The sequence below is a fragment of the Stegodyphus dumicola genome, chromosome 4 (genome assembly GCF_044657685.1).
Source record: "Stegodyphus dumicola isolate Sdum_Otavi_A_Nest chromosome 4, ASM4465768v1".
Classification (NCBI taxonomy): domain Eukaryota; kingdom Metazoa; phylum Arthropoda; class Arachnida; order Araneae; family Eresidae; genus Stegodyphus; species Stegodyphus dumicola.
In genome coordinates this window covers 44620484-44646374 of record NC_140771.1, presented here as the reverse complement: position 1 = coordinate 44646374, position 25891 = coordinate 44620484, and the positions used below count along the sequence as shown (strand labels likewise).

Genomic DNA, 25891 nt, shown 5'->3' with positions numbered 1-25891 from the left:
AGCTACTGGTGTTCAGCTACTTTACTGCTTCGTGCCTTATTTCAGAGCGGATTCGCTATATATGAAACAGAGCAATGTGCTGTTACCGTATTTAGCAGCCTGCCTTTTTCCTTGACCTACCATAAAAAAATAAAATAGCAAAATTATAACAGCGTTTCTAAAAAGATGCTTTGCTATATTCTCATTAAATCTTTATCATTCTGCGCTACTAAAAACGAAGTACGATTATTTCAAATTCACAATTTTATAACATTACTTTACAGAAAGTGATCTCATGTCTTCTAAAAATGAAACCCCACATCTGTTTCTATCCAAGCGGCTTACTTTCTAGACAAAGTAATTTCAGTGTAACGTACGTTCAGTTTTATCTAACTTTGAACGAAAAAAAAAAAAAAAAAACTATGTACATAACAGGCAAAGATATTAACCAGCACATAAATTTACTCAATTATATTGGATTACCAGAGGAGGAAAAAAATAATCCGATGAGATAATTCTCTGAGAATTCATAAACGCTAAATTAAGAATAAATTTTATAAAATGTTTGCTAATGAATACATGTATTTGCATAGTAAGTTTCCTTTTTTTTAAATTTTTCCATCTTTATCACGTTTATCAGAGTGTCGTATTTAACTTCACAATTATGCTCCGAAATTTCATTGCTGTAGATTGGATGATTACCAATATATAATCCTACTAGTAACCAGGGCCAGTATTAGAGGTTTTTGCTGCTCACTACAATATCTGTGGCTCTTACTTCTGCCACGCGCCGCCAGTGGCTGAGTGGTTAAGAATATTGATTACTGGAAGTTAGACCTGGTTTCGGTTCGATCCCAGGCGAACCAGCTGGCTGCGTGGTTTGTTTTCCTGTTATGCAACATGAATACGAGCCAGTTTCCTTCAGCAATTAGGCTCACCCGCGCCCAAGCGGTTAAATCGTTGAACACTGGTAGTTCCGACCTGGGTTCGAATCAAGGCGAACGGGCTGGCTATATGGGCGTTTTCATAATCTTGCCTGTGTGTAACGTGTATGGGGAGCTTTGCTATAAACTAAATTAAGCCTTCAGAAACTTCCTCCACGAAGGCATCTGCTATCTGCCACCTCGTGGCTTTGCTATATTCAAAGAGCCTAACCCAATTCTAGCACTCAGTTCCTCTCTAAATTCTAGCGGGCGAGCGCTAAAGTCGCCTATTACTGGTAGTTCAACCTCGGCACATTATCTGAGTTCAGCTTTGAATGAAAACAACATAAAGTGTTATAATGAACGATTAGTTTAAAGATTTCACTTGATACTGAAATGCATAAAATCAAATTGCGTTTCTACATATCAGATTTATAAAGTACAGCTGATAATTGTAGGAATATCAGGTTCATAAAGTACAGCTGATAAATACATAAGTGGGAAGGAATTCATAAATTACAGAATTTAATGGTTGTGACGAAAATTTTTAAACACGAACGTTCTTCATAAAGTTAGGGAAAAAAAAAAAAAACCAGTCAGTATCTTTAGTGCGGGTAGTAATCACTACCAAAAATCTATGCTTTTCTGCCAATGTTTTGATAGTTTTTCAAAACCTTCGGCCCGGAAACTTGGTGGCCCGAGTCCAAACACAGGTCAACCTCCTTTCGACATCTTGTGCAGAAGTGAAGATAGGACCAGCAAGATGTAGCTGCAAGTGTGCAAGTATGAAAAAAGGTAGAAGTCCGAACGTGCGATGTCGGGGTTATATGGTGGGTGTGGTGAAAGATCCCTTTCGAGTCCGTACAGATGCCAGCCAGTGAATGCAGACACGTATGGTATTATCTTGATGGAACGTTACCTTTTTGCGCCAGAACTCAATTCGACTCTTTTCCTTGATAGCAGCGTCAACATGCACTAGCATCTCGTTGTATCCTTTACTGTCAAGGGTTTTACCTTTTTCCATATACTATTTGTGATTAATACCACGGCAATCCCACCAAATACAAAAGAATGATCTTTTTGTTAGTCAAATTACGCCTTACGATGCTGCCGACGGACTCACGGGCGCAGATCAACTAAATTTTTGGCTTATGTTGTTAAAATAAATTTATTTTTCAACACAAGTGACTATCTGGTCCAGAACTTTAATTCTGCGTTGATATTCGAGAAGAATAGTACAGGCTCAAACACGTCTGACCTTATCTGCTTGAGTCAGCTCATGCGGCGCACAGCTGACGTTTATGTGATGCATAGTGCGACTAATGGAGAGATTCATTTTTATGGGGCCCACCAGCGGCCGAGCGGTAAAGTCGCTGAACACTGGTAGTTCGGTCCGAGGTTCGAATCCCGCGAACGGGCTGGCTGCATGGGCGTTTTCGTGGTTTTCCCCTTGAGTAACGTGTATACGAGCCAGTTTCCCTTAGAAAGTCCTCCACGAAGGCATCCCTCCCCTTAGGCAGATAGCCCTAGTGTGCTTTGCCATAATTAAATACACCAACCATTTTTATGGATAATACCACGGCAATCTCACCAGATCCAAAGCATGATCTTTTCGTTAGTCAAATTACGCTTTGCGACGCTGCCGACAGGCTCACCGGGCGCAGACCAGCTCCCTTTTCGACCTGTATTGTTTGTGTAATTTTGTCTAACTTTGAACGAAAAAAAAACTATGTATATAACACGCAAAGATATTACAGAACATAAATTTACTCAATTTTATTGGATTACCAGAGAAAGAAAAAATACTCAGATAACTCTCTTAGAATTCTTAAACGCTAAATTAAGAATAAATTTTATAAAATGTTTACTAATAAATACAAGTATTTTAAATAATAAATTTTTCCATCTCTACATATACCATGTTTATCTGAGTGTCGCATTTGACTTTGACGAATCAGCTGGTTGCATTGTTTGTTTTCACCGTGTGTAACATGAATACAAGCCAGTTCCCTTCAACAATTAGGCCTTCCCGCGGTAGAGGAATTAAATCGCTGAACACTGGTAGTTCCGACCTGGATTCGAATCAAGGTTAACGGGCCGGCTGCATAGACGTTTTCATAATTTTCTCCATGTGTAACGTGTATGGGAAGCCAATTTCTCTAAGAAAGTTCAACATGAAGGCATCCTACTGTGCTTTGCCATAATAACCTAACCTAAGCCTTCAGAAAATTCCTCCACGAAAGCCTGCCATCTTAAGAAGGTAACCCTTGTGGCTTTGCTACATTCAAAGAGCCTAACGCAATTCTAACAATCAGTTTCTCCCTAAATTCTAGCAAGCGAGCCGCCGAACACTGGTAGTTCATCCGGAGTTCAAGCCTCGATGAACGAGTTGGATGCATGACCGATTTTGGTGTTTTCCAAATTCACCTGCTTTGGCGTAATCAAACTCTATAATTCTAAACAAACTGGCGTTCGGTTCGGCTCCAACAGCTCTAGCACCACGTTCCAAATTATAATTACAGCTCAACAAATAAATGTCTGGCGTATACATTCGAATAATCTAAGTAAAAAAAAAAGGGGGGGGGCTTTTTAATTTCTTCCTCAACCAAGCATGCATGCACATAAAGCAAATAAAGAAAAACTTATGGAGTGCAATAGGCTTCTAATCCATAACATATTTAGTTAGTGATCGCCATAATTGGGAGCTATAAATACGCTATATTGACGGGAAGGAGAAAATTTTACTTCCTGAGTGAGCTAATTCAGAACTAGTGTTATTTCATCTGTCATCTTAAATTTAAGATGCCTAGTTACGTGACTAACAAAAACCTAGTATTTATATGAAGCTTGATAAAAATCAAAGTTTTGAAGACGGTATATGTGATCACGTTCGGTTGATTACCATTATGATCAGCAAATAACAGCAATTTACTGATGTCTTTCTTATCTTTATATTCAGATGTAGTTTTCAGGGCAACTAGAGAAAATTTATTAATTACTTTTATTATTTTTGATACTTTATACGTACGAAGATACATACTTGTAGGAAAAGAGATCTAACTATTATATTCGAACAAATAAAAATAAATCGTGACGTGAAGACCCTAGAGATACGGCTTCTGATTGCTATTCAAATTTTTCGTATTAGTAGCGATATAATCGAATAATCTTTCAAAGATTATTGTTTACCGATTTTAGGTAACAACTAGAAAACATTTTTTCGAACTTATCCTCAAACAAGTTTGCTATTGGTAATGAATACTGCTGTATCATAAATCAGGTACGGCGCTATGCACTTTGTATGCAATAAATTCTGTTGTCAAGTGCCCTTCCCCCAAAATTCTAAAATTTTATTGCTTGATGCTTCGCTGAATTTTACAATTTTGCTGTACCTAAATTCTGCCGTACCGGCAGTGATCATGATTTCAAATCCCCCCTCCCCGAGATTTACTGTATTATCTGAAAAACAGCTCTCAAGTTGCTAAGCCGTCTGTGGTCTGTGACGTCACGAGCACTAGGCCGTATAATATGAAACGGCGGAACTTCCGATAGCGATTTCTCCGTGCATACGAGTATGAATTTGCGTTAAATAATGAACTCTCAGAATAATCCAGAAACTATATTTCCGCAATAAAAAATTTATTTTACTATCGGAATATCTTTGAACATTACAATGCAAGAGCAATAAAACTCATTAAAGATGCATTAAAATTTCATATGTAATGTAATAAGATTTGATACTTAGTCCAGCAAAACTTGATCTTGAATATCGAATTTGGCTTTATAAAACGATTAGTAGATGCTGAATTTTCAAATCATTCAATTAAAAATTAGTTCTGAAAACCAAAACTCCTCAATATCTTAAAAATTTCTGATATGTTGTTTTTATCTCATCTATAGACATAATATCATGTTTTCATAAAATCATATTCCTTGAAAATCAGAATTTAAAATTTCATCAAGGAAAATTTACATTTATTAGTCTTAAATATACTCTCAAATGTGTGGAAATTATATCATATATATATATATATATATATATATGATATAATTAAATACTCTGGCTATGTTAAGAAAGGATTGGTGGACAGACTTCTTGATTTTCAAGTAGAGGATCATAAGGCAATTTTCCATACATTAAATAAGATTGCGGGAATTTGGCAACACAATGAGGTGTATTATTACATTATTCAGTAACTTGAGGTAACAATTTTGTCCATGCAATATTAGCCTGATAAGAATTTAATTTACAGTTTAATTATATTTGTTTGAGTAACTCGTTCAACTTTACCATTAGTTTGAGGCCCGTTAGTAGTTAATAATTGTTTTACATTATGATTTCTTAAAAAGTGCTTAAATTTGGAAGAAGCAGCATTTCTATCACTTAAAATTTTCTTTGGTACTTGAATTTGAAAAATTTGTCTTAAACTATTTATGTAACTATCTGTAGTTACACTTTTAGAAGCAAAAAATCCATATTTAATGAGTAGCATGATCAATAATTAAGTGAATATACATTTTAATATAATTATAATAGTTTAAACCACCAACAGTATCAATAGATAATAATTCAAAAGGTTCACATTAAACCAAATCTCTTTTGTTTACTTTTCTTATTAAACTGACATACTTCGCAATGTTTACAAAAAAATTTTAGCATCTTGGACAGACAATTCCTGACCAATAATATTGACAAGATTAATATGAGCCTTTTAAAGTAATTTAGTACAAAGAGAGATTACTATTATGATTTTGTATAATCCTTGCTTTTTAATAGATAACACATCATTAATTTCTTTATACTTAGGATTATATACATTATCTAAATTTTGATGCTCTTTAATTTCTTCTAATGAGAATAAATTAACTTCCAAACTTAAATGTTGACAAATAGGATTTCTAGTTAACATATCAGCTTCAATATTAGTAGAACTATTTTCATATTTTATATCAAAATCATGCATAGATAATTTTAAAGACCATCTAAATAACCTACCTGTAAGATCTTTAATGTTCTTAAGCCAAACTAAAGCAGCGTGATCAGTGTGTACAGTAAAATAATTACTGAGTAAGTATTAATAAAATTTATCTGCATCACCAATACAAAACATTCTAATTCAGTAATTGCATAATTTTGCTCATAAGACCTTAATTTTCTAGAATGAAAACCAATTTGAATGTAGGTTCCCATCCTGGTGCTTTTAACAGCTTCTTCAGATGCATCTACAAACACATAATTACATATGTAAGATATAATAAAATATGATGGCTATGTTAAGAAATAATTGGCGACCTTAAAATTGACTATCCTAAATTTTATTTTCTCCCCCCTCCCCAAGTTCATCTGTTCTCCCAAATTCAAGATCTTTCCAAATTATTCAATTATATTTCCGAATTTCTGGGTTTACGCATCCATATTTCTAACCCTGTGATTAAAATATCATGCATGTAAATATATACACATAGTACCTACTAAGTTTTCTCATCGTACAAACTTCTAATATATCACATATATATAATAATATACAAAGATTACTTAAAAGTAACATCCAAGCATACAGTTTATATTTTAAATGAAAAAATATTTTGATGTGAAAAACATTAACATACATCTAAATTAATTGCTGGTATGTAATGGACAACTATTGCTGTTACCTATATAAAATAATACAGTACAACAAATGAAGTCTTTAAAATTATTTATTTATATAACATATTTAAATACAATTCCATGATTTTTAATATTTTAATACAGAAACAAGAAATTAAATTACAAAAATAATAAAATTACACATATATTTACTAATGCATATTTAGAGAGCAATTAAAATTAAAAAAGTGAAATGCACTAAAATTATTTTCAGGCCAAAAAATTATATTGGTACATTTCTAATATATTCTTTGTTTGTTATGCTTACATAGTAAGTGTTTTTAGTTTTCTTTTATCTGAATATTTAGAAAAGCTATCATTTTTGAATTTACAATAATTGTTTAAAAGAGTATTTGTGCATGAGTATATAAGCAGTTGCATAATTTTACGTGACAAATGGTTTTTACAGGAAATAATTTTAATTTCCTTACACATAAGAATTTCTAATGTCATAGTGGATATTAAATTACGTTGGTTACATACTTGGAGGAAACTATTTTCATATTCAGGGCTTATGAGCTTCTGTATGACAATAAAATTATGCAGTATTACATTAATGACATCAGCAGATGGGTACTTTAACCCACCTCTATCACAATTATGAATATGTTTGAAATTGGGAGGAATTATTAGTGGTTTTTCAATAACTAAATTACCTCCACAGTCATCACATTTTAGCCTATTCATAACTGAGTGGCAACAATATCCAGCCAAGTATGCAATTAAAGGTAATTTATCAACCATAGTTTCAAGATCATTATCTGTGACATTAATATGCTTGAAATTATGAAAATATTTTACAATAGATTCATGGGAACTATCATTAATCAAATCAAAAGAGTTAGAAAAGTCATCGATAACAATTGTCCCTTTACTTTTCGATATCATAGTTAAATTTAATACAGAACATGCACGTAGTTTGTTTTCTACTTCAAAAACCTGTCGAAGTGATATATGATAATTTGTTCCAGCCATCCTGCGATATAAACTAAAACGATGTTCCAATTCATCTGTCTGAATTTTACCGGGCAAAAAATACGACATGTTGAGTTCACCTAGACTATACCTACACATTTCTATCATACACGTTGTTGTTAATATAAGAGCAGAAAGTGTCTCTTTTGTCAACCTACCCGTATCACTCTTCATTGGTGTCCGCCGATAACATCGCGGCAAAAACATCGCGGACGAAAACGTCGCGGAGAAAACAACGCAAGGCGAAAACGTCGTGCTACAAAACATCGTGGGAGAAAACATCGCAAAGAAAAAACATCGCAGTTCTAAAACATCGTGGTACAAAACATCGTCGTCGAAAATAAAGCGGTTCAAAAACTTCGCAGTTTAAAAACATCGCCGTCGAAAATATCGTGGTAAAAAATAAAGTATCTACAAATCATCGCATGACGATAACATCGCAGACATGCTTTTTTCAGGCTTTAATAACTGTAAATGGATATTCCCATAATGATTTGTGAGCACAAGATGTAAAGAAGGATAATATTTACTTTCATATTTTTTATTAAATATTAAATTTTTGCTGAGAAAATAAGAAGGAAACTTAAGCATAGAAATTAATGCAACTTATAGCACTTAATAGAATTTTAATCCTACATAGTTAACTAACAAAGACCATTAATAAATCCTTTTTATAAAGTTTTTACTGGTAAATTTTCATAAAAAGTATAATCTATTAAGTTGCATTTAATTTTCTATGCTTAAGTTTCCTTCTTATTTTTTCAGAAAAAATTTATGAGTTAATAAAAAAACGTGAAAATAAAAATTATCCTTCCTTACATCACTTGCGCTCACAAATCATTATGGGAATATCCATTTACAGTTATTAAAGCCTGAAAAAAAAGGATGTCTGCGATGTTATCGTCATGCGATGATTTGTAGATACTTTATTTTTTACCACGATATTTTCGACGGCGATGTTTTTAAACTACGAAGTTTTTGAACCGCTTTATTTTCGACGACGATGTTTTGTACCACGATGTTTTAAAACTGCGATGTTTTCTCTTTGCGATGTTTTCTCCCACGATGTTTTGTAGCACGACGTTTTCGCCTTGCGTTGTTTTCTCCGCGACGTTTTCGTCCGCGATATTTTTGCCGCGATGTTTTTGGCTGTAACCCTCTTCATTTCTTTCCATTTCATCAACCAATCAAGAAAATTATTTAAAAATACAAACTTCTTGTCTGATTCATTCCATACTAATGGTTTACAGAAGTCATCACAAGAATGTACCCCCTTGTTTGGTGTTTTAACATTCATTATTGAAAACCACGACGAAAATATTTTAATATATGCAGATGTTTCGTGAAAATTTAACAAATTATGCTTTACTCCTAATTCTTTCAGGCCTTGTGATGTTTGATCGTTGAAAATTTGTAAAGCCAGTTTCACACTTTGACGTTCTAAATTTGTAGGCCACAGAGCTTTACGAGATATTGTATATCCATATTTTAACAAATTACCACTTTCAGCTTCATACATATTTTTTAAAGTAAGAAATGAAGAGGTACATACATTATTTGAAGACAAGTCAAAATTTGGAAAATACATAGCTTGTTCAGGGTTTTTCTGGTTTAACCAGTTGTTACGAACACTTTTAATAATATGAACAGAATCAACTGCATAAAACAATGGACGAGTTGCATCAACAGGATGAGGAAATACAAAATTTGATAATGGATTATTAAACAGAGATATACATCTTCTATTAATGGAATTATTGTCACTAACAACAACAATTACTTTGAAATCTATTGCTTCAAGACCAACAATTATTTTTTTCAAAACAGTGAACAAAACTTCAGCTGTCATTTTCTTCGATGGTAATATATGGACAACATCTTTAAAGCAGCACAAAATACTCTGTATCATAAATACATGTGCACTAGAAGCTAAGTTATCAACTTCCTGGCCAATTCCAACAATATCTCCACTTTTGTAGTCAAGAAAAGGTCTGATGTGAATTTCATCCATCATTAATGAAACATATAATTCATGCTCTTTCAGATAGCAAGCTTTTTGCTTAGCATATGCCAAAAACAACATATCATCTGTTTCCTTTTGGGGATTTTCATTTAATTTAGAACTTATTTTATGTATAGTACTTGGATGAGGCAAAATTAAATTACCAGATTGTCGGACAAATTTATATGCTTGGGGTGATAACAAATAAAACATAAAAGCTAAAATTAAGGTATTGGATGAATATTGACGATTTTGGGGCTTACATTTTACAAGAGAAAGTTGTTCAATCATGAACTCAAATAAAATTTTATCACCTTCATTTGTGAAACTTAAAGATTTCATCAGGTTGATTATAATTTCAATCGAATTCATTAAGTCTTTAGTTTCTAACATTTCAATATGATCAAGTATTTCATGAATTTCATTAATATTACTTACTTTTATAGGTAACTCATTATACTTACTACTGATATGAGTCAATAACTTATTTTGAAACGATACAGATAATAAAAGATCTGCAGTAATGTGGACTGCATAAAGCAATTTTACACATCCATCAGTGCATTTTAAATTCAAAAACATCAAGATATTGTCTTTGTGCACAACGTTCCAAAATGTAGAAAATTTATATTGCATACAACAGGTTAAAAGTTCATTAAAGTCTGAAAATGTCCTCGATTTATAATACTCAGCAGCTGATAATTTACTATGAGCAATAGCTTTCATCATGAGGTTTGCTTCTCGTTCCATTTTTTTCTCATTCGGACTTTTTCTCGAACTACCAGCTTGTGAAGATAAATACGATGGACAGCCATCAAATATGCTAGGAAAAGCGCCTTCTTTTAGTTTTGGTCTCTGCAGTGAAGCTTTAATGATTTTCCCATTTTTTTTCATCGAAAGCTGATGTTCCCCAGATGAGGTCATCAGGTTGAAAATGTTTATGGCACACCTATTAAGTAAAAGGAAGACATCATGTAACTAACTTCTTAAAACAACCAACTGTAAAGCAAGATTGAATCACTTTCTTTATAAATAAAAACATTCAAGCTTTGGCAATGCTTTGGGCAGGTTAAATTTTAAATGCATATATGCAAATTAAAATTTTTTTTCAAATATTTAAGGTATAATGTTGCGCGCCTCCAACTTGCACGCAACCAAGAGGTGACTGTGAAAACTTGTATAAAAGATAGAGCCTTGTGAAGGGTTTAAGTCCCTTTTTATTCAACGTAATAAAATTACAATTGCGTGCTCTTGACGCTCACAGACTGTGCCAACTTGGCAGTCAAATAAAAATAATAACCTGAAAAGAAAGTAAAGACAAGATTCTAACTACGAGGATCTCTAAAATAACTAACTCACCGCATTTTACAATACCGCTGCTAATTCAGCAGACTTGAAGCTCACTGGAACGATTACCACTACTTCCCGCCAAGCACATAGGCCGCAACGCGGGGTTCTTCAATTCTCGCTAACTATCTCCGCGCTCGTGCAGTAAGAATATCACACCGAACTCATTTCCTTCTATTTAAATCATAATACTTCCGCTGATAATTTGAATGCTTGCGCGTTCTACTCAAATTTACATATTCTGGCATTGACAATTCCAGGGAAAGTAAGGCTTGACAGGAAAGATAGTTTAAACTTAAAATAAATGTTAGTTAAAATAAATATAAACCCTACATTTGCCGCTGCCAGAATTTGGAAAACTTGGAAGCAGGTCCTACAAACGACCTGTTGTAAGTTTCTCTAATTCTGAACTAACTGGCGAGAACCTCGTTTACACAAAAAAAAATCTTATGTAACAATTTGTATACTACAATTCTGTTGCTCGTTTTAACTCCTCTTCTTACAGCAACTTTTCCTGGACTTCATCGATCAATCTTGGTCTTTCCTTCCAGCATCTGGAAGGAATAAGTATCAGTATCTTTCTACATACATTATAATTTACACTTTCTTGACACAATAAATTTTTGTTTTTAACGATTCGTTTTTCTTAGTTATTGCTTACTTCACATTCATTCAATTTTTCAAGCATTAATTTAACTTTACTCTGGCTCTCCACCGTGTGTGGTGTCAAACGGGAATATTCGTGTTTTAGTCTTACAACACTTCCCCTAACCACCATGATTTGTTAGAAATCAACAACCAAATAGACACACCTTACTCGACATTCTACAACTCAATGAGCTACTTTAATATTCTTAAAAATTCAAATGTAGGTGGAGAACCCTACAAAACACATTCATTCTAACTTCCCCCTCATTCATCTTTAAACATGCAGGCTTTCGCTCTAAAGCATGACTTTACAGTTTAATACTTAAATTTTGACTTCATTGCTTTTAAGCATTCACTTTTAGCATCTACAATTTTATGCTTCTAGACTAAATTCTACTTTTACATAACCTTCAAGGATTTACGTGCGTTTACAAAATTTTAATACATATGCTTTTTACAATTTACCATAAAATGAATAAGAGAGAATAAATTTTTACGTTACTCATTCTTCGCCAAGCTGGCGGCACTGAAAGTAAAATTCTTATTAATACAAGAATACGAAGTTATTTTTATCTTCGGCCAAATTTTGGCTTTAACATAACAGAATTAGTCTTTCGACCAACAGAAAATGCTTGTTTTTAGCTTTTACACTTAAAGAAAATAATACTTTTGCCTTAGCTAAATAAAGTAAAACAAAACTAAGTCTCAACCGAGACATATTGACTTTCGTCAAAACATAGAACTTCGTACTTATGCATAACCTTTCGGAACAAAAGAGAAAAAAAAATTATAGAAGATTTTAACTTATCTTTGAGTTTTCGATGCTTGAAACTCCGTCATTCGTTTTTGGCAGAATTGGTCCCAAGTTAGAGGTTTCATGGATGTTAATCTTCTCCTTACTGCCCTCCGAGTGTCGTCCACGTTGCTTTATCTTTTGCATCCTCTACATGCTGGCCTCTTGGCGGAGTAATCGTCTGGTTGTTGGCCTTTCCGTTTCTCCCTGGGACGGCTGGTCTTGACGTCCTCCGGTCTGGAGTCCTTCTTGGAATTTCTTCTGTTCCTCGTATTTTTGTGCCTCCTGTTGGCGTTTCAGTTTCCGGAACGGCGGCCTTGCTGGCACCTGACTCTGTGGCCGTGTGCGCGTTCTCCTTTATGTGTAATTTCTCCTGCTATCCTTTGTAGGTGGTGTTTTTCTCTTTACCATGGTTTCTTTACCCGGTGCATCTGTATTTTTGTTTTTCTTAAACGCTGGAGTTTGAAAATTATTTTTTCTTTTTGATACCGACGTCCGGGTTGTAGAAGTGCTAGGTCTCTCTTCAGTTCTCTGTTTCTTGGGTGGTGGAATAGTTGTTGTAGTCTCTGATTCTTCTACTTCGTTTAGACTTGAGTCCTGCAAGAAACTTTTAAGGATTTCAAAATCATTTGGATTATAGTATTTTTTCACCTGGTCGGGACTTGCTTTACAGATTTCCCCTCTCTCGTTCTTAAGATATAAGACTACTCCTTTGATTTCCTGAATTACATAGGGGCCTTCAAACTTTGGAGCTAGCTTTGCCATAAAATTGTCTGGGGCACTTGATAAAGAAAATTTCCGCTTCAATACTTTATCCCCAACTTTAAAATCTGCTTCACGGCGTTTTCTATCGTAATATAGTTTCTGCCTATTTCTTGCCGTATCCGAGGTTTTAAGCGCCTGATCAATCAACTTTTGCACATCTTTTTGTTTAAACTCCTGCTCTCTTTGTTGCACAAAGAATAATTTATCTAAAGGCGTAATTAACTTTCTGCCTAAAAATAATTCTGCTGGAGTTTTTCCCGTAGTATCATGATGTGCCGTTCTTAAAGCATAAGCTAATTCATTTATGTAGCCATCCCAGCGCTTGTGATGTGTGCTCACGTAACTGCGAATTATTTTTACTATGTTTTTATTAACTCTTTCTGCTATGTTAGCCTGTGGTCTATACGGAACCATTTTGATATGGCTTATGCCAAGTCCATTGCATATGTTTTCAAATATTTGACTAATGAATTGTTTTCCGTTATCGCTAATGACTTTTATCGGTGCACCGTATTTTAAAATGTATCTGTGTAAGAATGCATCTGCGACTGTTTTGGCTGACGCGCGTTTAAGAGGAACAATTTCTATCCATTTTGAAAAATGATCTACTATTACTAAAAGAAAACGATTTTTATTTAACTCGCTCTGGGGGAAGGGACCAAGAAGATCTATGCCTAAAATTTCATTCGGAAATGTAGCGCGAATGCTATTTAAGTACCCGGCCGGGCTGTAATTAATATCATTTATTAACTGACATTGATTGCAGGACCTGACATACGCCGTTACTATTTTGTATAATTGCGGGAAATATACCGCCTCGCGTACCCTTTTTATAGTCTTTCTGACCCCGAGGTGGCCCGCTGTTTTTTCTTCGTGCAACTCCTTCAAAATGCTTAATCGAAGCGAGGCTGGGATGACTGGCTTATACTCAAGATTTTCGTTTGTTGTTTTCGTATAGAATAATAAATTATCTATTATTTCATAGTTTTTTGCTCTATTTCTTATCGCATCGATATCTGTGTGCTCAAAGCTTTCGGGGTCTTTCAAATAAGCATAGATATTTCCAAATTCAGGATCAGCTTTCAGTTCAGTAATAACCGTATCTCTAGAATCTAAAATTTTTGAAGTCAACACAGCGCATTTAAGTTCATTTCCTTCATCGTCCAGTTTTATACGAGAAAGTGCGTCAGCTACATTGTTTTCCTTACCCGGTTTATATTTTATTGTGATATTATATTCTTGGAGTTTTAAAGCCCATCTTATTAACCTGGGGGTTAGGTTTTTTCCCGAGTAAAGTCTACCAACAGCCGCATGATCCGAAAAGACTGTTACTGGCGATTTGCCGAAATAAACTCGAAATTTGTGTACAGCCATTAATACGGCTAATGTTTCTCTTTCTGTAGCTGTATAATTCCTTTGTGTCTGATTCAATGTTTTACTAAAAAATGCCAGCGGATGGTTATTTTGCATAAGAACCGCACCCACCGCATAGTCTGACGCATCTGCTGCAATTTCCAGGTTTTCGTCCCCCTCAGGGAATTTTAAAACAGGGGCATTAATAAGCACTTCTTTTAATCTTTCAAAAGCTGTGTTAGCTTCCGCTGTCCACGTAAACTTAGCCCTTTTTCTTTTGATTACTAAGAGTGGTTCAACAATATTAGCGAAATCTTTTATGAAAGATCGATAGTAAGAACATAATCCAAGACAAGATGAAAGTTTCTTGGCGGTGTTGGGCGGTGGGAAATTCTTAATAGCTTTTATTTTTGAATCTTGCGTTTCTATACCCTTTTGCGAAATATTATAACCGAGATATTTAAGTTCTTTAGTTGCGAACTTGCATTTTGAGGCGTTAATTGTAAGACCGGCCTCTTTTAATTTAATAATTTAAAAACTTGTTCGAGGTCATTAATGTGTTGTTCCAACGTACTACTCGTTATAATTATATCATCTAAGTAAATTAAAGTTGATTTTCCTAGGACAGGCTTTAGAACAATGTCCATAGCTCTCTGGAATGTTGATGGGGCCCCACACAACCCAAAAGGCATGCGTAAAAATGCATAAGTGCCCGATTTTGTTATAAACGCGGTTTTATGTATGCCTTCGGGTCTCATAGCTATTTGATAGTAGCCAGACGTTAAGTCCAAAGTAGACATATATCTTGTCGATTTGATCTGTCTAATGATCTGGTCTATAACCGGCAAAGGGTAAACTGGAAATTTGGTAATACTATTTAGTTTTCTGTAATCAATAGCAAACCTCCAAGCCCTTTTATCCGAAGGAGGAAACTCGTTCTTTTTCCTACATAGTACGACTGGACTCGCGTACTCACTATTTATGGGCGTTATTATTTTATTCTTTAACATCTCCTGAATATGTTCTTCGATGATTAGGTCTTTTTGTTTATCATAACGATACGGTTTAGTCCTACAAGGTTTTTCGGCATTTAATTGAATCTTGTGAGTCACGATTTGGCAGTTTCCTGGTTTTTCTGAAAACAAATGAGAAAAATTACTTACCACTTGCTGTATTGCTTTACTTTCATGGTCATTCAGATGGCTAAGGTCCAATTCAGGTGTCTCCACAGGTTCCACCACCCTCTGGTCCATCTCCAACACCACGGAACTATCTTGAAAATTTAATTTGGCCCTCGCGGCCCTTAAAAAGTCCATACCTAAAATAAGAGAGTGTTGCAGGTCTTTCACCACAAAAATTAATACCTTGAGATTTTCCTCTTTTACCTGTAAGTTTAATGATAATTTCCCGATGCAGTGACATGTTTTTCCTTGCGCTGCTATAATTTCCGTATTTTTGGGTTTAAACAATCGTATCCTATAAAAATTCTTTTTGAAGAAATTTTCACTCATAAAATTTCCTTCTGCTCCTGTATCGATGAGGGCTTCTACTGGTACATCGCCAACCAGGACTTGTATAATTGGTAGCTGTGAGTTTTTTACGATGACCATGTTTAAATGTCTATTTGAGGATTTTTTTAAAACTTCCGGGGTCTGGACCCTCCCTTTCACAGGCCCCTCTACTCGTTTAAAGCTTTCCTTTCAATCTGTGTCTTCTGGGTACGCGGATGTTTATTTTCAAATTTTCTTTTTGGGCCTTGACCTTCGAGTTTCGATGCGTTAGCTTGATAGTTCTTTCCCCCATAAGAGCGATTTCCATTTCTGGTTTCCTCCTTCCTTCGGTTACTTTGAGAATATGTTTCCCCTCTCGCTTTTTCCGCTATTCTGCGATTTTGAAACTTCACCGCCAATTTGAAAAGTTCCTGCAATGTGCTTGGGTTTTTAATTTCAAAGTAGTCTTGGACAGCGGGTAACAATCTTGGTAATATTATTTCAATAATCTCCGCATCGGGTTTCTTTCCATACAGCATATCCGTTAGCTTGATTTTTCGTAAAATAAAGTCCGTCAATTGTGCTGTATCCCGTTGATAGAAACTATATAGCTCGGCTTCCAGCCGTGCGCGATCTTTCACTATGGGGACGGCCTTTACTAACGATTTTTTGAAATTTTCAAATGTATATGTCTGGCTTGCAAATTCCCCTAATAAAAATTTACCTATATTTTTCCACCATAGCGCGGCCTGTCCTCTTAGTGCTGATGTGGCGATGGCAACTTTTTGTCTTTCAGGCACAGGGTAGAGCTGAAAGTGGTTTTCTAGACCTTCGAGAAATACCGCCACCGAATTTTTTCCGTCGAAATGGACGTTTGGCTTGATTGACGCTCTCAAAGTCTGGACCAGGTATCCAAATCCTTCTAACTGAGTTGTCATTTCTTGGTGTTGTCCAGCGGCTTCCATCCAGTTTTCGGCCATTTCAGTTCGATAAGTGTTCGGGCGCCAATATAACGTTGCGCGCCTCCAACTTGCACGCAACCAAGAGGTGACTGTGAAAACTTGTATAAAAGATAGAGCCTTGTGAAGGGTTTAAGTCCCTTTTTATTCAACGTAATAAAATTACAATTGCGTGGTCTTGACGCTCACAGACTGTGCCAACTTGGCAGTCAAATAAAAATAATAAGCTGAAAAGAAAGTAAAGACAAGATTCTAACTACGAGGCCCTCTAAAATAACTAACTCACCGCGTTTTACAATACCGCTGCTAATTCAGCAGACTTGAAGCTCACTGGAACGATTACCACTACTTCCCGCCAAGCACATAGGCCGCAACGCGGGGTTCTTCAATTCTCGCTAACTACCTCCGCGCTCGTGCAGTAAGAATATCACACCGAACTCATTTCCTTCTATTTAAATCATAATACTTCCGCTGATAATTTGAATGCTTGCGTGTTCTACTCAAATTTACATATTCTGGCATTGGCAGTTCCAGGGGAAAGTAAGGCTTGACAGGAAAGATAGTTTAAACTTAAAATAAATGTTAGTTAAAATAAATATAAACCCTACAAAGGATCAGTTAACACTACATATAAAAAATCTGATCATGACAGCATTCGACCTCCTGCCTATTCTATGGCTTATACAGCAACGAGCTTCGAAGTATCATTAGCCCTTGATTGTTTGTAAATTAAATGTAATTTGTTGATTCATCAAATAGAAAACTATACACTGAAACCTATTTATACATGTTGGCGGGAGGTAAAAATTATAGCTTGCAGAAAGTTTCCATAGCAGACTAAGAATATTCTACCAACAATTTATTGAATCTTAATAAATTAATTAGGATTACACCTACCCGAGAATATGGAGTTGCTGAGAAGTCCTTCCTAGGTATATTTCTTAGCCACCTCTCTCTAAGAGCATCATTTTTGGGAAAGGAAAATGTATGCACCTTTTCAGTACCTTTATAATTTTCCCGACAACCAGTTACACAGCATTTAAATGGCATATTTTCTGTAAAAACAGTACAAAAATCAGTTATATAAATACTAAATGTTATAACAATTTAAATTTGCATAATTATACATTGAAATTCGATACACCATAAACCAACGGTGGAGAATTTCAAATGTCATTCAAACATTTGAATAAATGAGACTTCAAGAAATTCGTATCTGAAGAACACCTAAGCTTCTATTAAGATATCTATTATTATACTGAAATTATTACTTGCATCAATGATGATAATTTTGATATTTAAAACATGCTGAAACAGTCAAATGAAAATAATATCAAACTTCAGGCGAATCATGTTTAGGATATTTAGAATATTGAACAGTAAAATATATACGTGAAATCTGAAGAAAGACTTTGTTTGGTAAACTAAACACTATTTATGGAATGTTAAGATGAATTTACTGCTTTAATATTTAAATACATTGTATGCAAATACACAGTATAAATTTAGAAACCACATAAAATACATCTTTCAATAGTGATAAGTTAATACATAATTAAACTCACAATAAAACAAACGTTTTTACTAGACTGTTCTTCAAATACTGAACGCTTTGATCACATAACTTTAAAAGTTTGCCATTCTCACTTATACTTACACTCATTATACAATGCACTCACATATTAGCTATTATATTTATTCTACACTCACACATTAGCGTACATACGTTTGTTAACTGATATACGTAATTATTAATTTAACTAAATTTATTGTATAGGTTTACTTTCAATTACATTTTTAAAAACTGTTAAGCTTTGTATAAATGATTAGGTTAAAAATTCGTAAAACAATAATGAAATAATAAAAAAAACTTTTATAAAAGAAAATACGTAACATTAGATACTGCACACATAAAATTAAAACTTCGGTGATGCACTTAAACAAAATATATTAAGTAAATTCAGAAATAAGATTAATAATAATAATAATGGCTAATCAATATGGAGATAAACATAATAAGTATACATGTGTTACTAATAATTAAGCAATTAATACTTAATTTAATTCAACATTAGTAATAGCAAGCATTTATTTCAATGAACAAAATATAAAGTTACATTTCAATAAATACGAACTTACCAAGTATTTCTTCTCCCCGACAGCACGTGCTAACATTCCAGTCTATGTACACCGCAAAGCAATGGCTTCCCAATTGAGAATCCAAACCTCGAGAACATCACGTGGGCCTACTAACCTTGACGTCACACTTGTTTCTACAACCTGTCCATTGGCTTTATAATCTAGGAGGCACTGCTAAAAATAGCTATAAAACTGGTTCCACAGCTTTTAGCAACGGCGTTGTGGAAACTCAGCTTTTGAAAGAAAAGGAAGGGGAATAATTTCTCCCTCTTTGACTACAGTATAGATTAGGTCCGTGACTTTGTTTGAGCTACTGCAAAATGTTCTGAAGTAAACTTTTTTCTGTTTCGGCAACATTCATCTTGAGAATTCAACACCTGTTCATTAGCCCTTAGTAATTGACAGAAATGCTTTTAGAAAGTAGTGAGTTCATTGATACCAACAAAATGGTTGGTATCAATGAACTGGGGATACGTTAGTTTCAGTTGTTGAGTTCAAATGAACCTTTCAAATATTAAAATAGTCCCTTTGCATAATCGAAAGGATTTCATCTGAGAATAATTTTTCTACTTAAAAATGAGTTTTGCAGTACTTTTTAAATACTACTTGTATTTTTATTTTCAAAAATTTTCATAAATATTGTAATTAATTATTTCCAATTTTAATAACTCGCAGAAAAAACACAATTTTCCAGAAATTTTTTTATTATGGTTATTCAAACTTATACTAATATACAGCATCTTTTATATTCCTTATACATTTGACACAGCATGCTTCAACCTGCATGTAAGTTTCTCTTTCTTAGTAACTCCTTACCCAGAGACGTCTCAATGAAAGCCAAATCATGCACAAAATTTACACCTGAAAAAAAAAAATATGATAAAATATTTTTAACACCATATTCTCGACAACAGAGTACATCACATACCCCCCCCCCAAAAAAAAAGAAATTACAAGAAATACAAATTTCTAACAGAAAAATGCATTTTCAAACAGCTGAAATTGTTTCACAAATTAATAATGCAGATAGCAAATGTAACATATGGCACTATTGCCACTCAGTGCAATCTCTGCATATCCTAAATTCTGCTGGCTGATGTCTTCGTAAGTTCTGAACATTTTTTTGTCTCTAAATTCTGCTGCTCAGTGCCCTCTGCTAAATTATAAAAATTTTGCTATGCACTATTATCTAAATTCTAAAAATTTTGACTACCACTGGTTGCACAGGCCCTGATCAAAGCAAAGAGGCAAGATGCTACCTGCTATTGATAAACTGCCTTATAAATACCACAGATCTAAATAAATATCAGTTTTATTTCCGAAACAGAATTATCTCACAGCTAAAGCATTGCCTTTGCAGAAAATCTTCTAAATGGAAATAGAATTGCATCCACATTACATGTGCAGAATCCCAATAATTCATTATAAACACAGTTCCAAAACGTAGTTAGGCTTAGAACCCACAACAGTATTCTTCTTGAAAGTCTTCCTAAGGAAATGGCAGTATATTCAGGGAACATGTGGGCAATATCATGACAGTATATCACAAGCCTAATTCTTGACCATACATACTAGAAAGATCACAGAAATTCCTCAGGAAGAGCTAGATTCATATAACAAAATTTCATGCAACATATGGCATATGGGAAAAAGCAAGGACATTATAATCACTAGCATAATTTATACCCAAATGAGTCGCAGATGGTGCACTATGTGCTCACAGCTGATTATCACTAATGCAGATATATATCTACTAATATTTAGAAGATGATGTCAGATCAGAATTGCATGAGAAATAAATCAAAAAACATCAATCAGATGCAGGAAATTGGTTTCAATCTGAAACAGCAGATGGATAATTGAAAAGGTTAGTAGAATTACCTTTTTTGCAGAAGCAGTATCTTCGCAGAGGATATACTAAGAGAAAACTAATATACACATCACACTTCATTTATACCATAGTACCACAACATAAGAATAAGTTAGACCCTTTATACTCCAGTCTTTCAACAGAAGTAGTGATTTTGAGATCTTCCTCACAGAAATGGCTGGCATTCATGTTACATAGGAGTAAAACCACAATACTTCACTGCAAGCGCAATTTACAGCAATAAATGGAAGGAAAGGTCTTCAGAGATGTCACTGAGAAGCCAAATGGCTAAACGGCAAATTCAAGTTAGAATTTTTAATAATTAATGTTGGCCAGATTAATTTGGAATAATTCTGCCTTCATATGTTTATTCACCTCACCAAACTCTTTATTATTAAACAATATTTACAAAATATATGTAGTTTATAACAAAAATTCTACAAATTCAAATACAGAGATTTCAAAATACAATGTTTGTACTGATACAATAAAGCTAAACAAAAATACTTATTCACACCCAGAAAACTCAAATATACAATTGTTATTCAGAAGAAATGCAGTAAACAAAAAAATAAACAAGAGACTTATAAAAGATAAATACAGTTAAAAGTCGTTAATTTGGACACCCATAATCCGAAATGATCTATAATCCGGACCTCAAAGCTAAAATCTTTCTGCGCATGCGCCGCGTTGACGCATGCACATAGGCGTTCACGTGTGCGCTCCAGACCTTTACGACTGCGCATATGCGTCTGTGCCGTTGTATAAATGTCATAATTCCCAACTAACAACGCTTCGTAGTCAGACCTTGCTATGTCACAAAAACTAGTTTGGCCATTAAGCTTGAAGTTTTCAACTTTGTGCCGACTTGATATAAGAGTCGGCCAATCAGAGCATATACATGAAACCTATTGAGAGAGAAAGCTGTAGACACATACATGCATGCACAAATTTAGCTTCTTTAATTGGCTATGGCTTAGACCCTCTCTCGCAGGTGTGAATGGAACTCCCACATTTTATGCCTTATGATTATGCGTCTATGACATTTATACCATCATCTGAACAGAGCCTTAGGATGGCATACTAAGAAGATGCAATTTCTTGTGGGGATAAGCAATTTATACTCCTAAGCCTAAAAAAAAACTTGGGGAAAAAAAGATTACATGACTTAAATTTGTTGTCTAATTGCTCTAACTTGAGGCACATTACGAGAGGAAAGCAAAGGTAGTAATCAGAATTATTTAAAAAATTTTATCCTTATATTTTTCTTAAAAATTCTGTAAAATAATAAAATTTTTGGCTTTCCTCAAATAAATATATATGGAAAAAATAATAGCCACATAATCACAGATTTCATTTTGTTATATTTTATTAACAAAATTTAAATTATTAAAAATCTCTTTCATGAAGGGAACATAAAACATCATGAAAACAATGAAAAAGAAGCAATATTTAAAAAAGATAGTAAGCTTATTGATGAGGCTCCCATCAAAAGAATCGAACCCCAAAATATTTTCATTTGCTTCAGTGTCCCGTCTGAAAATTTCACTGATTTCAATGAATATATTTTTAAAAAAGTCTTTTATTTTCAAGTTCTTTCATGCAAAACGTCCAAATTTGGTACAAATCAAATTCATCCCCCTCTTTTTGATAGCTACAATATTATATTTAACAGTTTTAATAGCTATCAGTATGTAAACAACATAATGTAACACCATAAAAGAAAAACATAAATGATGACATTTTAATTTTGGCATAGAGAAATACATATTTAACCCAAAAGAGTGCTTGTATTTCTACCTTCTACGTCAGAGTCAATAACTGAAATGTCCAGATCAGAACTGAGAAGAAAATAACCATAATTAGTTTAATTAAGGTACAATAACATGCCGACCAAGTATTAATTTAGAAGTCAAGTAACAAAAATCAGCATCATATTTCGAAATATTCACTATTTGAAAATATAACGCTGATTTTGGTTGCTTGACTTCTAAATAAATACATAATTAGTTAACCATAATTAAGTAACTGTAAGAGTTTCAATATCATGCACAGCTAATATCTATTTTTGAAATAAACCAACTTACCTCAAGAAAGCCTGGTTTGTCTTAGGAACATTAGCTGTAACTTCTGGCGTAGAAAAGGCAAATTTTTCACTTCCAGACCTAAGAATGAAAGAAATAAACTGCTATAACATAATTTAAAAAAAAAAAACATGAATAAATAAATAACACATAACAAATTTAAGCATTAAGCTATGTATGACTACCACCTATCTCAGACAGTGCGACAGATATTGCTGTATACTGTTTCGCCATACCTTGTGTAGCTATTATATCATGCTGTATAACCGCAGTTTAGAAAAATTACAAAATGTGTTATTTATATCTATCTAAAATGGTACATTACTACATGATTTGTAAGAATAAATTAGAGGGCTCTGCGAATGAAATTCATTCCAATTAAAAAATGTAGGAATAAAGAAAATGCAGGAATTGCAAATGCAGAAATGAAAAAGGGATTATATTTTTTGCACGGAATCCTGATGACATATTTTTCAACATTTTAGAAAGTTCAATATTAATTTTAGGGGCCTAAAATATTAGGCCCCTAAAAGCAGAATATAGTTTTTAAATGTTCAGACAATCTTCCTATGAGAAAAATTCCTTTGAGAAGTACACATCTGAACCACAATTAAAAAACATGTACAAGAACAGAGCTAAGGACTTCTGTTTGCAGAAAGTCTGTCACATAACATATGAAAAGTTTCTTATTGGTAGATTTTTTATCAGACAGATATTTTATTGTTATACAGAGAAAGCATTCACTCCTTTTCTACTAGAGATAATTCAATTTGGACAATGGCAAAAAGGCTAAGCAAGCCTGAGCGTATTGGTCCCATTCTTTGCACTAGTATGGTTTACGCTCAAAATACACAGCAGATATTTTCTAATTACCTGCATCCCAATATCAATTCAATTCAGCTTTTGGTGGAATTTACCATTTGTGACATATTTTTCAAAAACTACACTTCACAACATGCATACATGACAAATACACAGAACCATAAATAAACAAGCAATAATATATATTTATATATAAATTTTACTAAATGATTATAAAATGTTTCAACGCTAAAAGAAAGTTTTAACATCCAAGTAAATGACATAATAAAAAAAAGCAAGTTGAACAGCGAGCACATGAATGAAACGTGCATACACCTGTAAAAATATACCATAGGTAACTGACAAAGCATTTCGTAGCAAACATATGACTATAAAATTTCCAATAATACCATGTAATGATGGTGAATTCAATTTAGATCGCAAGAACATGCTCATACTTTTGAAAAGATTCAATTATTTCAGCAATTCCTTGTGAATTGGAATTTAACCTTTCAATATTTCCCATCAATTTAGTGTGAATGGAGGAATAAATTGTTATAAAAGAATTGAACAATTATTAGCATCCCCTCATACACACACACAAACACATACAAAAAAGAAAAAAAAACCTTACTTTGTAAAAAAAATCATCCGGGCAATGATTCTCCTTTGACACAGATGCAGTTGTATCAATAATTTCTGACCTTCAATAAAAAAAATACGCATATTTTACTTCGGAATTAACTTACTACGAAATCATAAACGCGGGCTAGTCGATATAAAGAATAAATTATTTCTCACCTTTCGAAAACATCCGCTTGTTCGGAATCTTCCACATCTCGGGAATTTAATTTCATATTTTTTTCTTGAGCTCGACGTTTTCGCTGAATTCTGGATTTTTTCTGTCGTCCTTGATATTTTCGCATATTTTTTTGCTAACTGACCACAGTGCAAATAAATGTAAACAAAACGAGTGCGGAACAGCAATACAATAGGGTTGCCGTAAACGTCATTCCGCTGACAGCTGACACTGTTTAGTGAAAACTGTGTATAAAGGAATATATGAAACGCTTCTAAATATTATTTAGAAAAAAATATGATTTATAACTGATATCAAAATCAATTACTTCGTGAATTTTTGCAGAAATAAGATTACAAAGCTAAATTTTAACTCGTAGCGCCATCTATTGATGGCTTTCCAAACTACACATTAAAATTACGTATTTCAAACTAATTTTTTAAAAATATAATATTTAAGTAAATTTCATTTCAAACCTGATTCTAACATTGTGATTCGAAAACTGACCTATTGCTTTATATTTCTGCCAAATTTCACGCAACATAGTTTCTTAATTAGCGATTCTGCGTGTAAACAAATTTTTAGTATTGTAATGCTGCTGTAGTAGACCACCTTAAAGTAAAAATATTCACACAGAAAGTTGTAAATGAGAATAAAAGTTTATGTGGAATATCTCACTGGTCTAATAGTGTTATCAAATCAAATTTACAGTTTTTTAAGGGCAAGGGTTGAATGTTATCTTTGTTATTGGCATTTTTATAGGTGATAGTTTGATTTGCTTATCTCCGAGCCAGTTTTGAAGGAGAATCCCCATGGAAACGAGTCTGATGGCCTTTCGCCCATCTTTCCTTCCACCAAGCCCTCGAGACAATTTTTGACATGGCAGTATTTCAAATGTTAGAAAAGCCCTCACATCCATGCCTTCTCTGGGATTTGAACCCAGCTCATTTCTCTACCTTTTACCAGAAGGGCAGTTGTTCATACATTTCTAAGTACTATTAGTAATATCATTCTAGTAATGAGATGTACACAAGTTTGGTATTAAATTTTCTTAACTATAAACTTATATGCTTTTGCATAACTCAGCCATTTATAAAATGATTGTTATTTAAATCTGGCATTTTATTATTTTGATGATATATTGTATAACTATTTGAAAGTTCTTAGCTTTAATCTTTTGAATATTTTTAATAACATATAGCATAATGGAGTATTATGTGTATTTCAGACAAGCAGGATTCTGACTTTTGGGAATGCAAATGTGTTTGTGACTGAAATTATAAGAAGAATAATATGAGTGAGGTTCTGTGGAAT

The 25891-nt window shown here is 33.7% G+C and overlaps 1 protein-coding gene and 1 long non-coding RNA gene across 2 annotated transcripts; both read right to left on the bottom strand.

The window, feature by feature from the left end:
* Positions 1–6050: 6050 nt before the first annotated feature.
* LOC146997539 (uncharacterized) lies at positions 6051–18995 on the bottom strand. The gene is made up of 4 exons (XM_085814341.1): positions 17782–18995; positions 8618–10478; positions 7036–7329; positions 6051–6125 (listed from the first exon to the last, which is right to left on the bottom strand). Exons 2-4 carry the CDS (start codon positions 10451–10453, stop codon positions 6051–6053), a joined length of 2205 nt encoding a protein of 734 aa, XP_085670467.1. The 5' UTR covers positions 10454–10478; positions 17782–18995.
* Positions 18996–19709: 714 nt separating this feature from the next.
* On the bottom strand, positions 19710–25470 carry LOC146997538 (uncharacterized). Its single transcript, XR_015040642.1, has 4 exons — positions 24580–25470; positions 24413–24482; positions 22981–23058; positions 19710–19884 (listed from the first exon to the last, which is right to left on the bottom strand). It is a non-coding gene; the product is annotated as an uncharacterized LOC146997538 (long non-coding RNA).
* Positions 25471–25891: the final 421 nt, after the last annotated feature.

What these genes read in the sequence shown, in the direction of transcription:
- LOC146997539 (XM_085814341.1), bottom strand. Translation starts at nt 10,453, where the DNA reads ATGACCTCATCTGGGGAACATCAGCTTTCGATGAAAAAAAATGGGAAA. An exon ending in CGCGGAGAAAACAACGCAAG is followed by an intron (nt 7,330 to 8,617) that starts GCGAAAACGTCG and finishes CATAATTTCAAG; the next exon opens with CATATTAATGTCACAGATAA. An exon ending in ATGAAAATAGTTTCCTCCAA is followed by an intron (nt 6,126 to 7,035) that starts GTATGTAACCAA and finishes ATGTGTTTGTAG; the next exon opens with ATGCATCTGAAGAAGCTGTT.